The 15,580-nt window shown below is 44.0% G+C and overlaps 1 protein-coding gene across 3 annotated transcripts in view; it reads left to right on the top strand.

Moving 5' to 3' along the window:
• stxbp5a (syntaxin binding protein 5a (tomosyn)) overlaps positions 1-15,580 on the top strand; it is a 136,011-nt gene that overhangs the window by 48,264 nt on the left and 72,167 nt on the right. For all 3 annotated transcript variants that reach the window (XM_054747924.2, XM_070542816.1, XM_070542813.1), the window contains exons 3-4: positions 9,009-9,090; positions 10,528-10,628. In XM_054747924.2, coding sequence (XP_054603899.2) covers positions 9,009-9,090; positions 10,528-10,628 — 183 coding nt within the window. The remainder of the gene's footprint in view (positions 1-9,008; positions 9,091-10,527; positions 10,629-15,580) is intronic.

Genomic DNA, 15,580 nt, shown 5'->3' with positions numbered 1-15,580 from the left:
GACTGAATATTTAAATTTAAAATGAGATGCACTGAAATGCCAAAAAAACAATGATATATACAATTATATCAGCAAAACAAGTTGATTCAAGGGTGACTTGCTCCTTGAGCATGAAAAAACAAACCAACTAAACATAGAAAAATAAATACTTAAACAAGTCAGCTTGGCGTTGGAGATGCTATGTTTTACAATTTCTGCAACTAAAAAGGTCAAACAGCCCTAATATCTCACATATTGCAACTAAGCAGCGATAGAAGATGCATGTTTGATTAACTGATTAAAATAAAAACTTTATAGAAAATCCTGAAGGGTTAGGGTTAGACTTCCATCCATCCATCCATTTTCATCCGCTTATCCGGAGTCGGGTCGTGGGGGCAGTAGCCTAAAGCGAGAGGTCCAGACTTCCCTCTCCCCAGCCACTTGGGCCAGCTCCTCCGGGGTAATCCCAAGGCGTTCTCTGGCCAGGTGAGAGACATAGTCCCTCCAGCGTGTCCTGGGTCTACCTTTAGGTCTCCTCCCGGTTGGACGCGCCCGGAAAACCTCACCAGGGAGGCGTCCAGGAGGCATCCTGACCAGATGCTCGAGCCACCTCAACTGGCTCCTCTCAATGTAGAGGAGCAGCGGGTCTACTCTGAGCCCCTCCCGAATGACCGAGCTTCTCACCCTATCTCTGAGGGAGAGCCCAGCCACTCTTTGGAGAAAACTCATTTCGGCCGCTTGTATCCGCGATCTCGTTCTTTCGGTCACTACCCAAAGCTCATGACCATAGGTGAGGGTAGGAACGTAGATCGACCGGTAAATCGAGAGCCTCGCCTTCTGACTCAGGTCTCTCTTCACAACGACAGACCGGTACAACGCCCGCATCACTGCAGATGCAGCACCAATCCGCCTATCGATCTCACGCTCCAGTTTTCCCTCACTCGTGAACAAGACCCCGAGATACTTAAACTCCTCCACTTGGGGCAGGACCTCATCCCTGACCCGGAGAAGGCATTCTACCCTTTTCTGATTCAAGGGTTAGACTTGACACTTTAAATTAATTCAAACCCGAGTGATGTTAAAAGGATGTATTTCACGTTGGGGTTGAAGACACACACACACACACACACACACACACACACACACACACACACACACACACACACACACACACACACACACACACACACACACTGCAAACTTGATCTTTTCTGTACTTTTTATAGTTTTCCATCACGGTGTAATTCCTCACATTCTCGTTCTGAACACTTCTTTTCCCACGCCTTTCCGCTCATCCTTCTGTCTGTTGCTCCTGACGTTCTCAGCCTCATCCTTCACTCTATTCCCGGTGCATATCAGACTCTGATCTGCTGCACCCCCCCCCCCCCCCCTCCCGACAGGATGAAGTATGAGTGGCCAGCTCTGACGTCACTCGAAGCCCAACGTCATCGAAACCGATTGCTCCCAGGCTTGCTCTTCCCTTCCCTCTAGCTTGCCCCCTCTATCCTTCCTTAATCACCTCTTTTTTTCATCTTCCTCCTGATTCATTTCCAGGATTTATTACTCTGATACATCCTCAGGCTTAAAGTTTGACCCTTTACGTATCTTTTATTTATTTATTTTTTTAGTCCCTCAACTTGACCAATTTTTCATCATGCTCATCAATTTCTTCCCTCTCTTTTATCACTTTCTCCCCAATCCTAACTTTGTTCCTTTCCAGACCTGTTTATTTCCCCTAATTTTCCCAGCCATTACTTTCAAACAGAAACCGGCATGCTTGATGTAAGCAGACGAGTCCAAAATGTTTCTGAGAGTTTTCCCAAGCAACAAGGCATTCCATCTCCTCAGACAGAGAAGTTTGTCCCTTTTCAGTTATGGATGCTCTTCCTAAATACCAGTCTGTTGGTTTTTATTCTCAGATGTTCAGTGATTCACCTTTATTTGTCAGAAAAGTGGCTTTTGGCTTTGACCAAAATACACTCAGTCAAATAATCAACCGTAACTTCCAGAACAGCTCCAGACATTTTCATCAGGCTTGACGAGACATGAAGCTGACCCACTTGGTGCTTTCTGTCTTCCTGTACTCTTGTCTTGCTGCCATCGCTGCCTGCGGCCAGTTTGCCTACTTATAGAGCTGATGCAGTGTGGTGAAAGGGATGTGGTCTGAGAGGGAGGGAGAGAGAGGGACCTCGCTCTGCCTTAAAAGGAACAAGGAAGTATCTTGTCAGCAACTGTGTTGCATCTTCTATGAGGCCTGTCCCATGTTGATTGAGCTGATGCACTTAGGAGTAACTCTGAATCGTGTTTGTTAAAATACTGGAAAAGAAATGGACAGCTAAGATGTCAGGGATCTGTTCGTATGTTGTCGTCAGCGTTGGTTTAAAACTCAGGAAGGGAAAGAAGAGGCGGTAATAGAATTAGAATATCAGTTCTATCAATATTTAGATGTTGAAAGTGTGGATCAACAGAAGCTATGTGTGTGTTTGTGATGAGTTTTTCCAAACCCAGGTTTGGTTCCACATGGGAAGACTGTCCCCGAAATGCCAGCTTCACCTTCCCAGACTCTTCCCCAACATGATGCCACTCTGTTATACGGCAGAAGCACTAAAAATGCCAAATGGAACTGAGATGTCAGGATTCTGACATCATATGTCACATTCTGCAAAATGTCACACTAAGAAGTCCAAACTTTAATACATTCAAAGGAAATTCTCTCTTTTTTTGCTAGAATAAAACCACCCTGGTACGAGAGTCTGAACTGACTCACAAAAGTAACTTTTTTTAATATAAATGTGCTTTAAAAAATATTCTTTCTGAGTAAAGTTTGATGGTTTTAGTCTAAATAAAATGTGCAAATTCCAAATCATTGAGGATGTTTTTCATTAGCAAATTAAAACGGGTTGATTTTATTCAATATTATTCACATTTTATTTTATTTAAAGACTACAGAGGCAGCAATAATAATTATAAAGGCTTAGCATTAAAGGTGCGGAACTCTGAAAAAACATTTTTCAATTATCATTTCTGATTATAATCAGTCACTCTGAATTTTTCATGCAAGCTGGACATGAAAATAGTCTCCTACACCTACCTCCTGCATTAGCTTTTGATAGAAAATAGACAGTGAACCTCTAGGATTAGAAAGGCCTGACAGATCTATGTCACACTGTCATTTAATGTTCATGGATTCACCCATCTTTACTCACGATGGGGAAATTTGTTGTTTTAGCATCCAGGAAACGTCTCATCTAGTAGAAGCTAATCATTAGCATTAGCAACTCCACCACATGGCAGGACTCCTCCTATTTGTGGAGATAAAACATCCATGTTGCTGTTATCCAATCACAGGTGAGATGTCTAATATCAGGAAATAAGACTCCAAATCATGCCGTGTTGCACCACTCTCTGCAGCAGCAGACTTGTCCTTGCTAATCCAGGTGCTTCTGGGTTTTTTTTTTGCCCCGAGTACAGCTTGCAAGGCATTCATTCCTACCAGAGACCACTGCAAATGGGTTGATTAAAAGAGTGAACTGTGATTTCTGACTGAAACTGTGTGTGTTTTGCAGTGTTGAAGAAATAACGGGAAACAAGCCACTTTAAAAAACAGTGTGAAATGAAGGAAAAAGGAAAAAGCACAAAGCCACTTAACGTAAATCTGTGTTAGACACAGTATTTTTAAAGGTGCTGCACATCTATGAAAACAGATTTCAGAGCTTTCCTGGATCAAGATTAAACACCACCTGATATTGGGGGCGGGAAAAGTGACATTTGAATAAGTAACAGAATCTGGGTGTTTTTTTTTCTTCTTTTTCTTTGTCTAGAACCAAACTTTTTTCTATGCCAGAGTGTAAATGTAAATTCACCATTTTATTGAAAATTAATGCAGTTGTGAGTCTTTTAGCTGAACTTTGAAAACTGTGTGTGGAGATGAAAGATCGCAGGTAAAATCAGTAAAAGCCCCCATGGTATGTGCTGCGATTGGCCCAGAAACCACCACCCCCTATCTAAGCTCAGTGCCGTATTTTTACGGCGCAGCTTCAGTTACGGGTGTCTTTTTGATATTTAACACATACAAAATAGGGCGCGGGCGTGGGCACAGTAAAACGTACCGGTAAAACATCTGTGCGGGCTCGGGACTCGGAACATATCAGTGCAAACCAGACATTGTGAAAATTATAAACAGCCAAAAGCATGTTTCACTTTACTGGTCTAGTCCTGGTTTAGAGCGCACGTGCACGTCCTCATTGCGTGCGCTGACGGCTCGTGCTCTTCTTATGTGCCACCGTAGTCCTTGCCCGGATGGAAAGATGGCGGCGTTTCATAAAACGAAAGCACCAAGATGGACCTCCTTTCTTGTGCGAGCGTTACTGCTCTCAGACGAATAGTGATGGTAGAGACGCTTCTCCTAGCTGTCCTCTGCTCGTTAACCCATTGCTCGAGGTGGTCTTCCAGCTCAGGCCACCTGGCTTTGTGCCCGCGGAAACACAGCTGCGTCTTCTTTACTTGTCGGAGTTAGTTTTCCAACTTCCTCCACTTGCGAACCATGGACTCATTAGTGATGAATTGTCTCGCCGCTGCTCTATTCCCGTGTTTCTCCACGTAGCTGATCGCTTGCAGTTTAAACTGTGCTTCATAGGCATGTCTCTTAGCAGGTGCCATTCTCAGGGTTGTCAGAACAATTTTCAGCATACCGCGCATACCTGCCCTTTTGAACTATTTGGGGTCTGTCTTCGCTCACGTCCGCATGTTCACGCCACGCCCTTTGCCGTTCTCACCACGCCCCTTCTACTACGTTCGCGTCTCACGACAACAAAATAGGTGCACCGCACCATAGAGAGCGGCGTACATTTTGGAGAAAATTTAAGACTTCTAGGTGCGCCTTATGGTCGTGAAAATACGGTAGTCTAAAATAGAGATGTGAGATTTGGTTAGCTATGGCTGCTGTCTTGGGTTGGGTTGACTCCAACACTTTTAGGTTTACATCAGATAAATATGTTCTAAGATGTTCATTTAAATCCCTGAAGTGATCCATACGATATTTTACTAACTAATGCAGATGCAAAAACATTATTGCACACCTGCTTTGGTTTCAGCAGCTGCTGATGATCTCAGATTAACTATTTTTGATGATCTCATTGCATTTCTGCTCTCTCTGATTTCATCCTCTTTTGAATCATTTAGAAGTTTTTATCAAATGCCATCTTTTTTTTGTCAAGGACCCGTGCAGCTTTTTCCAGATTCTAATGATACACACTTGAAATGTGCATATCAGACTTTTTTACGCTGGGAATTGTGAATTTATTTTGCAGGATGCTTTTATGGCCATGCCTGTGTGTGTGCATATGTGTGTGACTTCCAGAATAATGAGATTGTGGGATGGCTGGCCCCCTTCAAATAGAAGGCAAAATGAGCAGTTTAAAAAGCACAACCTTAAATCCTTTCCTTCGTCTTCCAGAGCCCCTAGAAGATTTGGTTGCCAGGCAACATTAGGACAGAGCTTTCAGTGAAGTCACTTAGAGTTTGATGGTTGGCGCTGTTGTTGGGTCTAAAACATTCTGACTAACACCTAACGCATGCTGCCGTTTTGGTGCTCATTAACGTTCTGTGCAGTGATGAAGTAGAGTTGTGGATAGAAAACTCCATACAGACTAGTAGTTAGTTACCTGGTTAGTTATAGACTAGTATTGAAACTAAAAGGAGCCATCTTTGTTTAAAAATAACCATTTTAATGGCAATCACCTTCTTTACTTGAGAGATAAATGGTGTGCAGTTGCTGTTTTATGCGTTATTAGAGCCATAAATAAGTTAAAGTCCCGTTAGTTATCACACTCTGGTGAAATTACATCTCTGCATTTAACCCATCCCCTTGGGCAGCGGTGACCAATCAGGTTTGCTCAATTCTTCTAGTTTATCGTCTGTTTGAGGGATAAGAAGCCAGCATGTTTTCTTACAATCCTCTCTTCCACCTTGAAAATGACAAACAACATTTTCCTTTTATTTCTTTCACTCATTTAATTTCTGCACATGTTGGTGTCGCTGTCTGAGCCAGTTTAGCCAGGGGAACATCCTGGAGGAGAGCTGCTTTATTGCGTCAAACGGAGAAAACTACAGTCTCCCGTCGTCTTATCTACAGGGAGTTGCAGTGACGCGGTGCGTGCTAATGAGCTTTATGCCTCTCAGTTAGCCGAGCATTCTTCTTTATTTGTTCAACATTAAAAAACAAACTGTAAACTTTAAATGCTCTGAGCATCAGTGACCTTCTGAGACTCCTTACTTCACTAATTCACTAAAAAGAGTCTTATGCTTCTTTACTTTGTTTTGAGGAAAGATGATAAGAACAAGAAAATGTTGAACCGATTTGTCAGAGGGGAATATGAAGAAACAAATGTGAGCCTCAAAGATGACACTCGGGCTTCAGTTTCTCACTGTGTTAACACTGGAGCAGGGTTCATCCAGGGTCAGATTGGCAGCTGGTCACCACAAGAACTTTCAGTCTTTGTCTGAGCTGTTTATGCAACTATGCTTGAAAATTTGATGGTTACTGACTTGGTTGAAGCCTCCTGATCTCATAGTTCAAGTCTCCTCAGTGCCCCTGAGGGTATAGTGGCCTAAATCCGATAGTCGATGGATTTTTTTTCTTCTGGTCAAGGTGTCACTGGTGCAGAGGTTTAATCCTTCAACTGATGCTTGAAGGGAAGGAAGCAAAACTTAATTCACCTAAAGAGTGTAGGAGAAGGTTTTAGGAAGTGTAGCCACTGCTTTAACTCGGATTTCTGACTGAGGCTTGAGGGGTTGTGCTCTGCTGCGATTTAGGGCCCATTTAAATGTTTTTCTTGAGGACTTTCTGAATGAAAACAAGTCAACTTGTTACATGTTTTTTCATTTATTAATGACATTTGGCGATTTCTCTGATCGCATCATTGTGCTTTTTCTAGTTTTCACTTTATTTCAGGATATGTAGATCCCTATTGCTGTTTTATCTATGGCCTTCAACACAAGAGCGCCCCCAAGGGGTGGCCAGAAATTGGTCCTACCACAAGGACCAATTTGGTGTGCCACCCCAAAAGTTTCTTTGGCCTCATCTGGCCACCCCTATCAAAATTTTCTGGAGGCACCCCTGGTTCAGTACAGTCTGCCCAGTTCTCCTCCAGGACAAGCTTGTCCCTGCTGAACGTGCCAGGCAGGAGACAGCACGGGAGGCTGGGAAGGATTGTCTCGGACACTGACCATTAACATCGGCACCCCCCATGGCTGTGTCCTCGCCCCTCTGCTCTTCTCCCTCTACACCACCTCCAGCCACCAGTCTGTGAAGCCAGTCAAGTTCATAGATGATAACACCTCTGTTGGACCTCTTCTCAGATGGGGATGAGTCTTCCTACAATAGGGAGGTGGAATGTGTGGCGCAGCAAATACAACCTGGAGCTGAATGCCCAGAAGACATTTGAGATAATTGTGGACTTCAGGAGAGTGTCAGCTCCACTGCTCCTCGTAACTCTGATGGGCACCCCCCACTTCAACCTTGGACTCCTGCTTCCTCTGGACCACCATCTGCTACAACCTCATTTGGAAGATGCCCATCAGCTCCCTCATCAAAGATGTCCAGCAGAGAATGTTGTTCCGGAGAAAACTCAGAATGCCAACCATGATGATGGTCTAGTTTTACATGACCATCATTGAGTTCATCCTTGCTTCCTCCATCCCTGTGTGGAACGCTGGGACCACTGACAGGGAAAGATTGGCTTCCATTGATCCATGATCTGTACACCTCCAGGGCTCAGAGGCATGCAGGTTGAAGCACAACGGACTCATCCTGGTCGCAGACTGTTTCAGCCACTTCCTTCAGGCACTTCCCCTCTGTTGTAGGACCTTGGAGCACCGGATACAGATCTGCACAAGTCACTTCATGTTTCTTGTTATTCAGAATATTTTCACATTCTGTCACTTGCTTCACTTGTATGTTTGCACCGTTACTCCGGAGCAAATCCAGAATAATGCGAGACTCTTACTTACTTGGCAATAAAACACGATTCTCATTCTGACTTTAGGTGTTCTGCGATCTGAGCAGATGGTCATGAACTTAAAATCTTTTCTCATTATTTCACTAAACAGTTGGTCCCAATTCCCCGTTTTCGACCTAATGCTCTTGGGAAAAATGAATGAATATTATCAGGAAGCTTACTCTTTGAATTTCCACAGGAAGTGACATTTCATCTTTCTGCCTCTTCTCATCCTGTCCGGTATATGTCGTCACACCCGTCAATCTCACTGAAACTGTATCCTCTCTCACATTATCCTTCAGGATTTGCAGTATTACCGGTCTGACGTTAATATCGGCGTTACAATTTTATGTCGGATAATATTGGTATCATTTTTCAGTCTTTTAATGACAACTTTTTCATACCATACACACATTACAGTTAGAAATCTTAAGATCCCTAGTTATCCTCTATTATTTTCAATTCTGCTCAAAGACTAGCCACCTTTTTAGGTTATTTAGTTTCAGAACATTTCAATCTCTGTCCTTGGTTTTTAGATTTCCACTTGAAACTCCAGATGTCAGAGGGTGATCATTATTAGGTTTTGTTCTTGTCTCCTGGATCGTGTGCTTTTATTCTTAGACCCTCACCTGTTAAAATAAAAAATTTGCCCAGTAAAACAGACACAATGTTCTGAAAGGGCATGTAGGGCTTTGTTAAGAGAGCTTGATATTTCATTAGCTTTAATATAAACGGAGATGGGTATGTTAAGGTCCTTTTGCTGCTTTATAAAACACCACAGAAGATAAGTCATCAGAAACAAGGATTCAGTTAGCTGATGTTCCCTTTGACAGTTAAACACTTGACCATGACTGCTGGTAGACCGTCAAAATGCACACAGGAGCAATTTTTAGCAGTTATAAATTAAACCATCAGGATTTTCCTGTAGAAAAACTTGTTTGTATTTTATATTAAAATCAGCACCTGGCAGCTTTCTGACTGATTTGGTGAGAAACTTTCAGAACTGTGTGTTCCTTGACTGAGATCCTTCAGGTTTGGTCGTCCGGGGGTGGAGTGCTACTGTCAGCATGAGAGCGGAGCAGCTGTCATCCAGCTGCAGTTTCTCATCAACGAGGTAGGTTTTTATAAAAACGTTTGTCCTCGATGCAAACTCCATGACCTCGTATAAGCCTCCGTGTTGCTGCAGCCAGAACTGTCGGGTTATCTGTAAAGTTTCACTGAGCTTTTGGTGCTGGCACCACACAGAAAGACTTTAAAAACAACAACAGGTTAGCTGCAAATAGGCAGCAATCCTTGTCCTTAAATTTCAGAAAACGAAAATAATTTGATGATTAATTCTTATGGCCTGTGATGGTTGTTGGCGAGCTCTTATTGTGAAAGGACAGGTTGTTCCAGGGTTTAGTTGCAGCAAAAACCTGAGCTCCTCGATGCTTTGATCTGCTCCTTGGTCTACCAAGAAGCACCTGCTCACCTAACCTCTGTGACCTTTTTGGATGGTGCAATTTTTAAAGATTTTAATGATGTGAAAACAAACATTGAAGTCCTGAATCCTGAAATAAATGGTGAGCTGCTGCGAAGAGGCCAAGACGGGCGAGATATGATCTTGTTTGCTTGTCGGCAGTCGAGCTGCTGCAGTTTTTGCAAGAGTTGGATAAACCAGCTGAAATAAAGTCACGAAAGAAACACATTGGCCTAAATAAAGTCCCTCGCACGAGCAAGAGCAGACGGAAAAAAACATTCTGCCTCAGTTTACACGTAGGTTTTCAGAAAGAGAAGTTTGAGGCTTTCCAAAGGGACAAAATCCGAGCTGTGTGGTGGACGGTCTGGGTCTACGGAGCATCACTTGGGAAAATGTAGTCCAGTGAATGGAGATGTTAAGATTCATTGAGCACCATAGCTTGGACTGCTCTGTTTTGAGTTTATTTAATTTGTTGATTTATCTTCTTTTAATTCGTTGAAGAACAAACACAGCTAATCTGTATTTCTAGAATAATTCCTCAGAGCTCCAGTTCAAAAGGTCTGAACTGAATGCAAGACAAAACAACAGATTCTAGCATGTTCTGAGCAGTGATTAGGAAGCTTCATAGCAGCTGTATTGATCCCCTCCAGGCCTTTCTAATCACTTACAATCAATCTAGTTATCTTTTAAATTATGTGAGAAATGCAAGATTCTATGCTTTGTGTGTGTGTGTGTGTGTGACTCAGCAGCTCAAACAAACCCTTGTGGATATGGAGATGATTTTTAGTGCCTCCTATATGCCCACGTTCTCTTTTATGCATCTTCTAAATCCTCATTGTTACCTGGGAGAAGCTGCCAGGGAATGCAGTGACTAATGCTTGCAGGGAAAATGTGCCGTCTGAAGACGTGTTTCTTGTGTTCAGTAAAGTTGCATGTCTTTGGAGTGTGTGTGTGTGTGTGTGTGTGTGTGTGTGTGTGTGTGTGTGTGTGTGTGTGTGTGTGTGTGTGTGCGTGTGCGGGTGCGTGTGTGTGTGTGCGCGTGTGTGTGTGTTGAACGTCTAAATGAAAGAGGATGTGTTTTTGTGACAACAGGGCGCGCTGGTGAGTGCTTTGACAGATGACAGCGTCCATTTGTGGAACCTGAGGCAGAAGAGACCGGCGATCCTCCATTCGCTCAAGTTCAACAGAGAAAGGTGTAACTGCTTTTTTTTTTAACAAGCACAGTGTACTCTGACCCAGAGAAATAAAAGAAATTTTGTTAACCTCTGGAAGGTGACATTTCCACAGAATTGCTGTGATTTTGTCAATAGAAATATGGAGTTATTACATTAAAGATATGATGCAGTCAACATTAAATAAAAGTAACGTTTTTGACATTTGAAGATGCAAGTGCAAAATCACCTCACCTCAAGGAACGTTGTGTCCACTGTCTCCTCCAATCACAACTATACCAAGGACCCATCAGAGCCAATCATATAATTTGCCAGTGATTTGCCTCCATGAAAAGACATGAAGGGGTTAAACATCACGACCAATCATCGTAGATATGGCTGATGTGATGGAGAGGTGGCCAGCAGCAGCTTTTAAGGCAGATTGTGTTTTTATAAAGGCGCTTGACCGCCTCTGACATTTAGTAAGCATTTTGAGCGCAGTGACCTGGAGTCACAGCGTCACAAAGGAGATAAGTTGTTACTCAAGACATGTCAGGAGGAGAGAGAAAGCTTCATCGTCTCTTGACAAATTAAAATGACAAGTTCATATATGCAAATCTTCAAACATAAGAGAAAAAAAGCTTGTGGCTGGCATGTTGGTGACCACAAGTCCACTTTTCTTTCATCCATTCTTCAAACAGAGAATCAGGAAAAGAAGGTTGTCGTCGTCTTCCTCCGCTTATCCGGGTCGTGAGGGCAGCATCCCAACTAGGGAGCTCCAGACCGTCCTCTCCTCGGCCTTCTCCACCAGCTCCTCCGGCAGGACCCCAAGGCGTTCCCGGACCAGATTGGAGATGTAACCTCTCCAACGTGTCCTGGGTCGACCCGGGGGCCTCCTGCCAGCAGGACACGCCCGACACACCTCCCCAGGGAGGCGTCCAGGAGGCATCCTGACCAGATGCCCAAACCACCTCAACTGACTCCTTTAGATCTGGAGGAGCAGCGGTTCTACTTCGAGTCCCTCCCGAATGTCCGAGCTCCTCACCCTATCTCTAAGGCTGAGCCCGGCCACCCTACGGATGAAACTCATTTCGGCCGCTTGTATCCGCGATCTCGTTCTTTCGGTCATTACCCAAAGCTCATGACCATAGGTGAGGATTGGGACGTAGATCGACCAGTAAATCGAGAGCCTGGCTTTCTGGCTCAGCTCCCTCTTCACCACGACAGATTGGTTCAGCGTCCGCATCACTGCAGATGCCGAACCAATCCGCCTGTCGATCTCCCGATCCCTCCTACCCTCACTCATGAACAAGACCCCGAGATACTTAAACTCCTCCACTTGAGGCAGGACCTCATCCCTGACCTGGAGTTGGCAAGCAACCCTTTTCCGGTCGAGAACCATGGTCTCAGATTTGGAGGTGCTGATCCTCATCCCAGCCGCTTCACACTCGGCCACGAACCTACCCAGCAAGAGCTGAAGGTCAGAGCTGGATGAAGCTAGGAGGACCACACCATCCGCAAAAAGCAGAGACGAGATTGTCCTGCCACCAAACCCGACACATTCCACACCACGGCTGCGTCTAGAAATTCTGTCCATAAAGGTAATGAACAGAACCGGTGACAAAAGGCAGCCCTGACAGAGTCCAACCCCCACCAGGAACAGGTCTGACTTACTACCGGCTATGCGGACCAAACTCACGCTCCTCTGGTAAAGGGACTGAATGGCCCTTAACAGAAAGCCACCCACCCCATACTCCTGGAGCACAGGGTACCCCTGGGGACACGGTCATGAGCCTTCTCCAAATCCACAAAACACATGTGGATTGGTTGGGCAAACTCCCATGCCCCCTCCATCACCCTTGCAAGGGTATAGAGCTGGTCCACAGTTCCACGGCCAGGGCGAGAACGGTGCAACACATTATTACCTTGTAAATACACCTGGTCTGCCTTTACAGGTTTGGTAAAATCATAAAAGACAAATGCAATAACATTTTGGGCTATTTAAATACCCTCACACTTTTGAACCTTTTAAACTAAACTAAGATCACCACACACTTCACATCTGATTTTAAAATACATTGAAGCAGTTATGATGCAATGTGGAGACCAACATTTTCTTCATTACATCTGTGTGAAGCTCCATTTGTGTATTTCATAATGAAATACCTCAAGTGGAGGAGTTTAAGTATCTCGGGGTCTTGTTCACGAGTGAGGGTAGGAGGGATCGGGAGACCGACAGGCGGATTGGTTCGGCGTCTGCAGTGATGCGGACGCTGAGCCGGTCTGTCGTGGTGAAGAGAGAGCTGAGCCAGAAAGCCAGGCTCTCGATTTACCGGCCGATCTACATCCCAATCCTCACCTATGGTCATGAGCTTTGGGTAATGACCGAAAGAACGAGATCGCGGATACAAGCGGCCAAAATGAGTTTCCTCCGTAGGGTGGCCGGGCTCAGCCTTAGAGATAGGGTGAGGAGCTCGGACATTCGGGAGGGACTCGGAGTAGAACCGCTCCTCCTCTGGATCAAAAGGAGTCAGTTGAGGTGGTTTGGGCATCTGGTCAGGATGCCTCCTGGACGCCTCCCTGGGGAGGTGTTTCGGGCATGTCCTGCCGGCAGGAGGCCCCCGGGTCGACCCAGTACACGTTGGAGAGGTTACATCTCCAATCTGGTCCGGGAACGCCTTGGAGTCCTGCCGGAGGAGCTGGAGGAGGTGGCTGGGGAGAAGATGGTCTGGAGCTCCCTAGTTGGGATGCTGCCCCCGCGACCCGGACCCAGATAAGCGGAGGAAGATGACAACGATGACAAAGTATTTTAAAATTGTCTATATTGACATCGTTTGCATGCATTAAACACATAATATTTTCACATATTTCATGTGACTGAGGAGAAAAAGCAATAGTCCTAAAATGGAACCCTGAGGTATGCCAATTTTGTAATTTTGAATTTGTGATTCTATTATTCCACAAAATTAATTATAAGGCTAATCTGTCTGACATAATCTATAATAGAGCCCCCTCAAATAAGTATTCAGTTGACTGAAAAGCTTTTTTTTTTTATTCATAATCAGTCACTCTTAGTCATGCAGGCTAATTGTGAAAATAGTCTTCTACACCTATCTCTTGCATAAGCTTCTGATAGAAAATAGACATTGAAACGCTAGGATTTGAAAATCCTCACAGATCTACATCACACTGTGAATTAACATTCATGGAATCACTGATCTTGACCCACGACAGGGTAGGCTGTTGTTATTTTAATGTTCAGGAATCAGCAACGAAGATCCCTGCTAGTTTAAGCTAACCATTAGAATTAGCAGCTTAACTTCACGGCAAAAGCTGCTCCAGGCTTGTATTATTTGTGAAGACGAAGCTCAGCTGTGATGTGATGTGTGACTTGGCCTGCTGAGACAGGGGTTTGTGGGCTTTTTTGTACCCTGAGTTCTGCCTGCCAGACATTCATTCCTTCTAGAGACCACTCCAAATGTAATGATTAATGAGTAATCCACCCCTTTAACAAAAGAAATGGAGCTGAGTTTAACTAATGTTTTTGATATACCCCCCCCCCCCCCCCCCAAAATAGTTTCCTCCTGCAGAGCTGATTTTCTATGTATTCATGGGCCAGAGAGGTTATGTTGAGTTCCCTAGGCTACTTAGGACTCTAAAGATGACTAAACATAAAGATAAATACATGAACACTAAATTATACCCTTTGTTATTGCCTTGCACCTGTAGATGTGAATGCATACAGCTGCAGTTACTTCCTGTGCAGAATCATAAAACAGTGCATGTTAAAAATAATCTCCATTACTCTGATATCAAATAATTTAGAAGTGTGTTTGAAGCCTTTTGTTTTCTGTGTGTGTACTCATACACACCACTGCAATCCTCAATGGCTGTCACTATAATCACAGTGATGGAGGAAGAATGTAGCATGATGTTCCTTTGAGGCGGTCCTCAAAATCAATGAGACCATTAGGGATCTGTTGGAAACCTATTGTCTTCATGCTCTTCTTTCCTGCCATTTAACAAAGTGGCAACTTTCTTTATTTTATTATTATTATTTTTTTTTTGCACTTTAGTAAGCTTTAAAATCTCCCTCGGCACCAGTGATTTCAAGCTTATCTTTGTTTAGCATTATTTTTTTTCTCCAAACAGAAAGAGTCAACAAACCAGATACTTCACAAGGCAATCTAAAACCAGAGACGGGACAAACAGAGTATGACATGAAGCTTAGGTAAACAAAGCTGATAAACAGTGCAGGGATAAACGTTCACTGATTTTAGAAAAAAATAACTAGAAATCTGTTATATTTGTTTATGAGTTTAAAGGGATACTACACAGTTTTGCTTGCTTTTAGCACCCCCTAATGTCCGTTATTAATTATCTGTGGTCAAAGTAAAAGTGAAACTTATCTCCTCGTTGTGCGTTTGTCTTTTTAACACCTTAATATAACAGCTGAAATGTCTCCCCAGCTTTCTGTAGTGTCTACAGGAGTGATTCGTCGCTAAGTTAAACAAATCAGCTGTGTTCACAATCTAAAACATGCAGAAAATGTGCTGGAAGCAGACTGCAGCACCGGGTGTGTAAGCTACATTTTTTCAAAGTCTAACAGGGACCAGACCGGCACTCTGAAGTTGCAAATGCAGTATTCTGGCCACAGAGGGTGGTGGGGGTCTGAGGGACATTTCATGAAGGGTCATTTTAACACATACTGGCTCAGGAAATTGATTTAAAATATTGAAAATGTTGCATAGTATGCCTCTAACCCTTTACCGTCTCAGTGGCTTAGTGGGAGATTGTCCGCCCCGGGTCTGGGATATCAGGGTTCAAATCCCGTTGGGCCATACCTTAGAAATGGGACCCAATGCCTCCCTGCTTGACACTCAGCTTTAAGGGGTTGGATTGTGGGGTTAAACAGTTCCCAAGCGCAGCCACTGCTGCAGCTCCCCACGAGGATGGGTTAAATGTGGAGATGTTATTTTACTAGTGTGAGGGGA

Source organism: Nothobranchius furzeri, chromosome 2 (genome assembly GCF_043380555.1).
Source record: "Nothobranchius furzeri strain GRZ-AD chromosome 2, NfurGRZ-RIMD1, whole genome shotgun sequence".
In the NCBI taxonomy this organism is placed as follows: Eukaryota; Metazoa; Chordata; class Actinopteri; order Cyprinodontiformes; family Nothobranchiidae; genus Nothobranchius; species Nothobranchius furzeri.
This window is presented reverse-complemented; position numbering and strand designations above follow the sequence as displayed.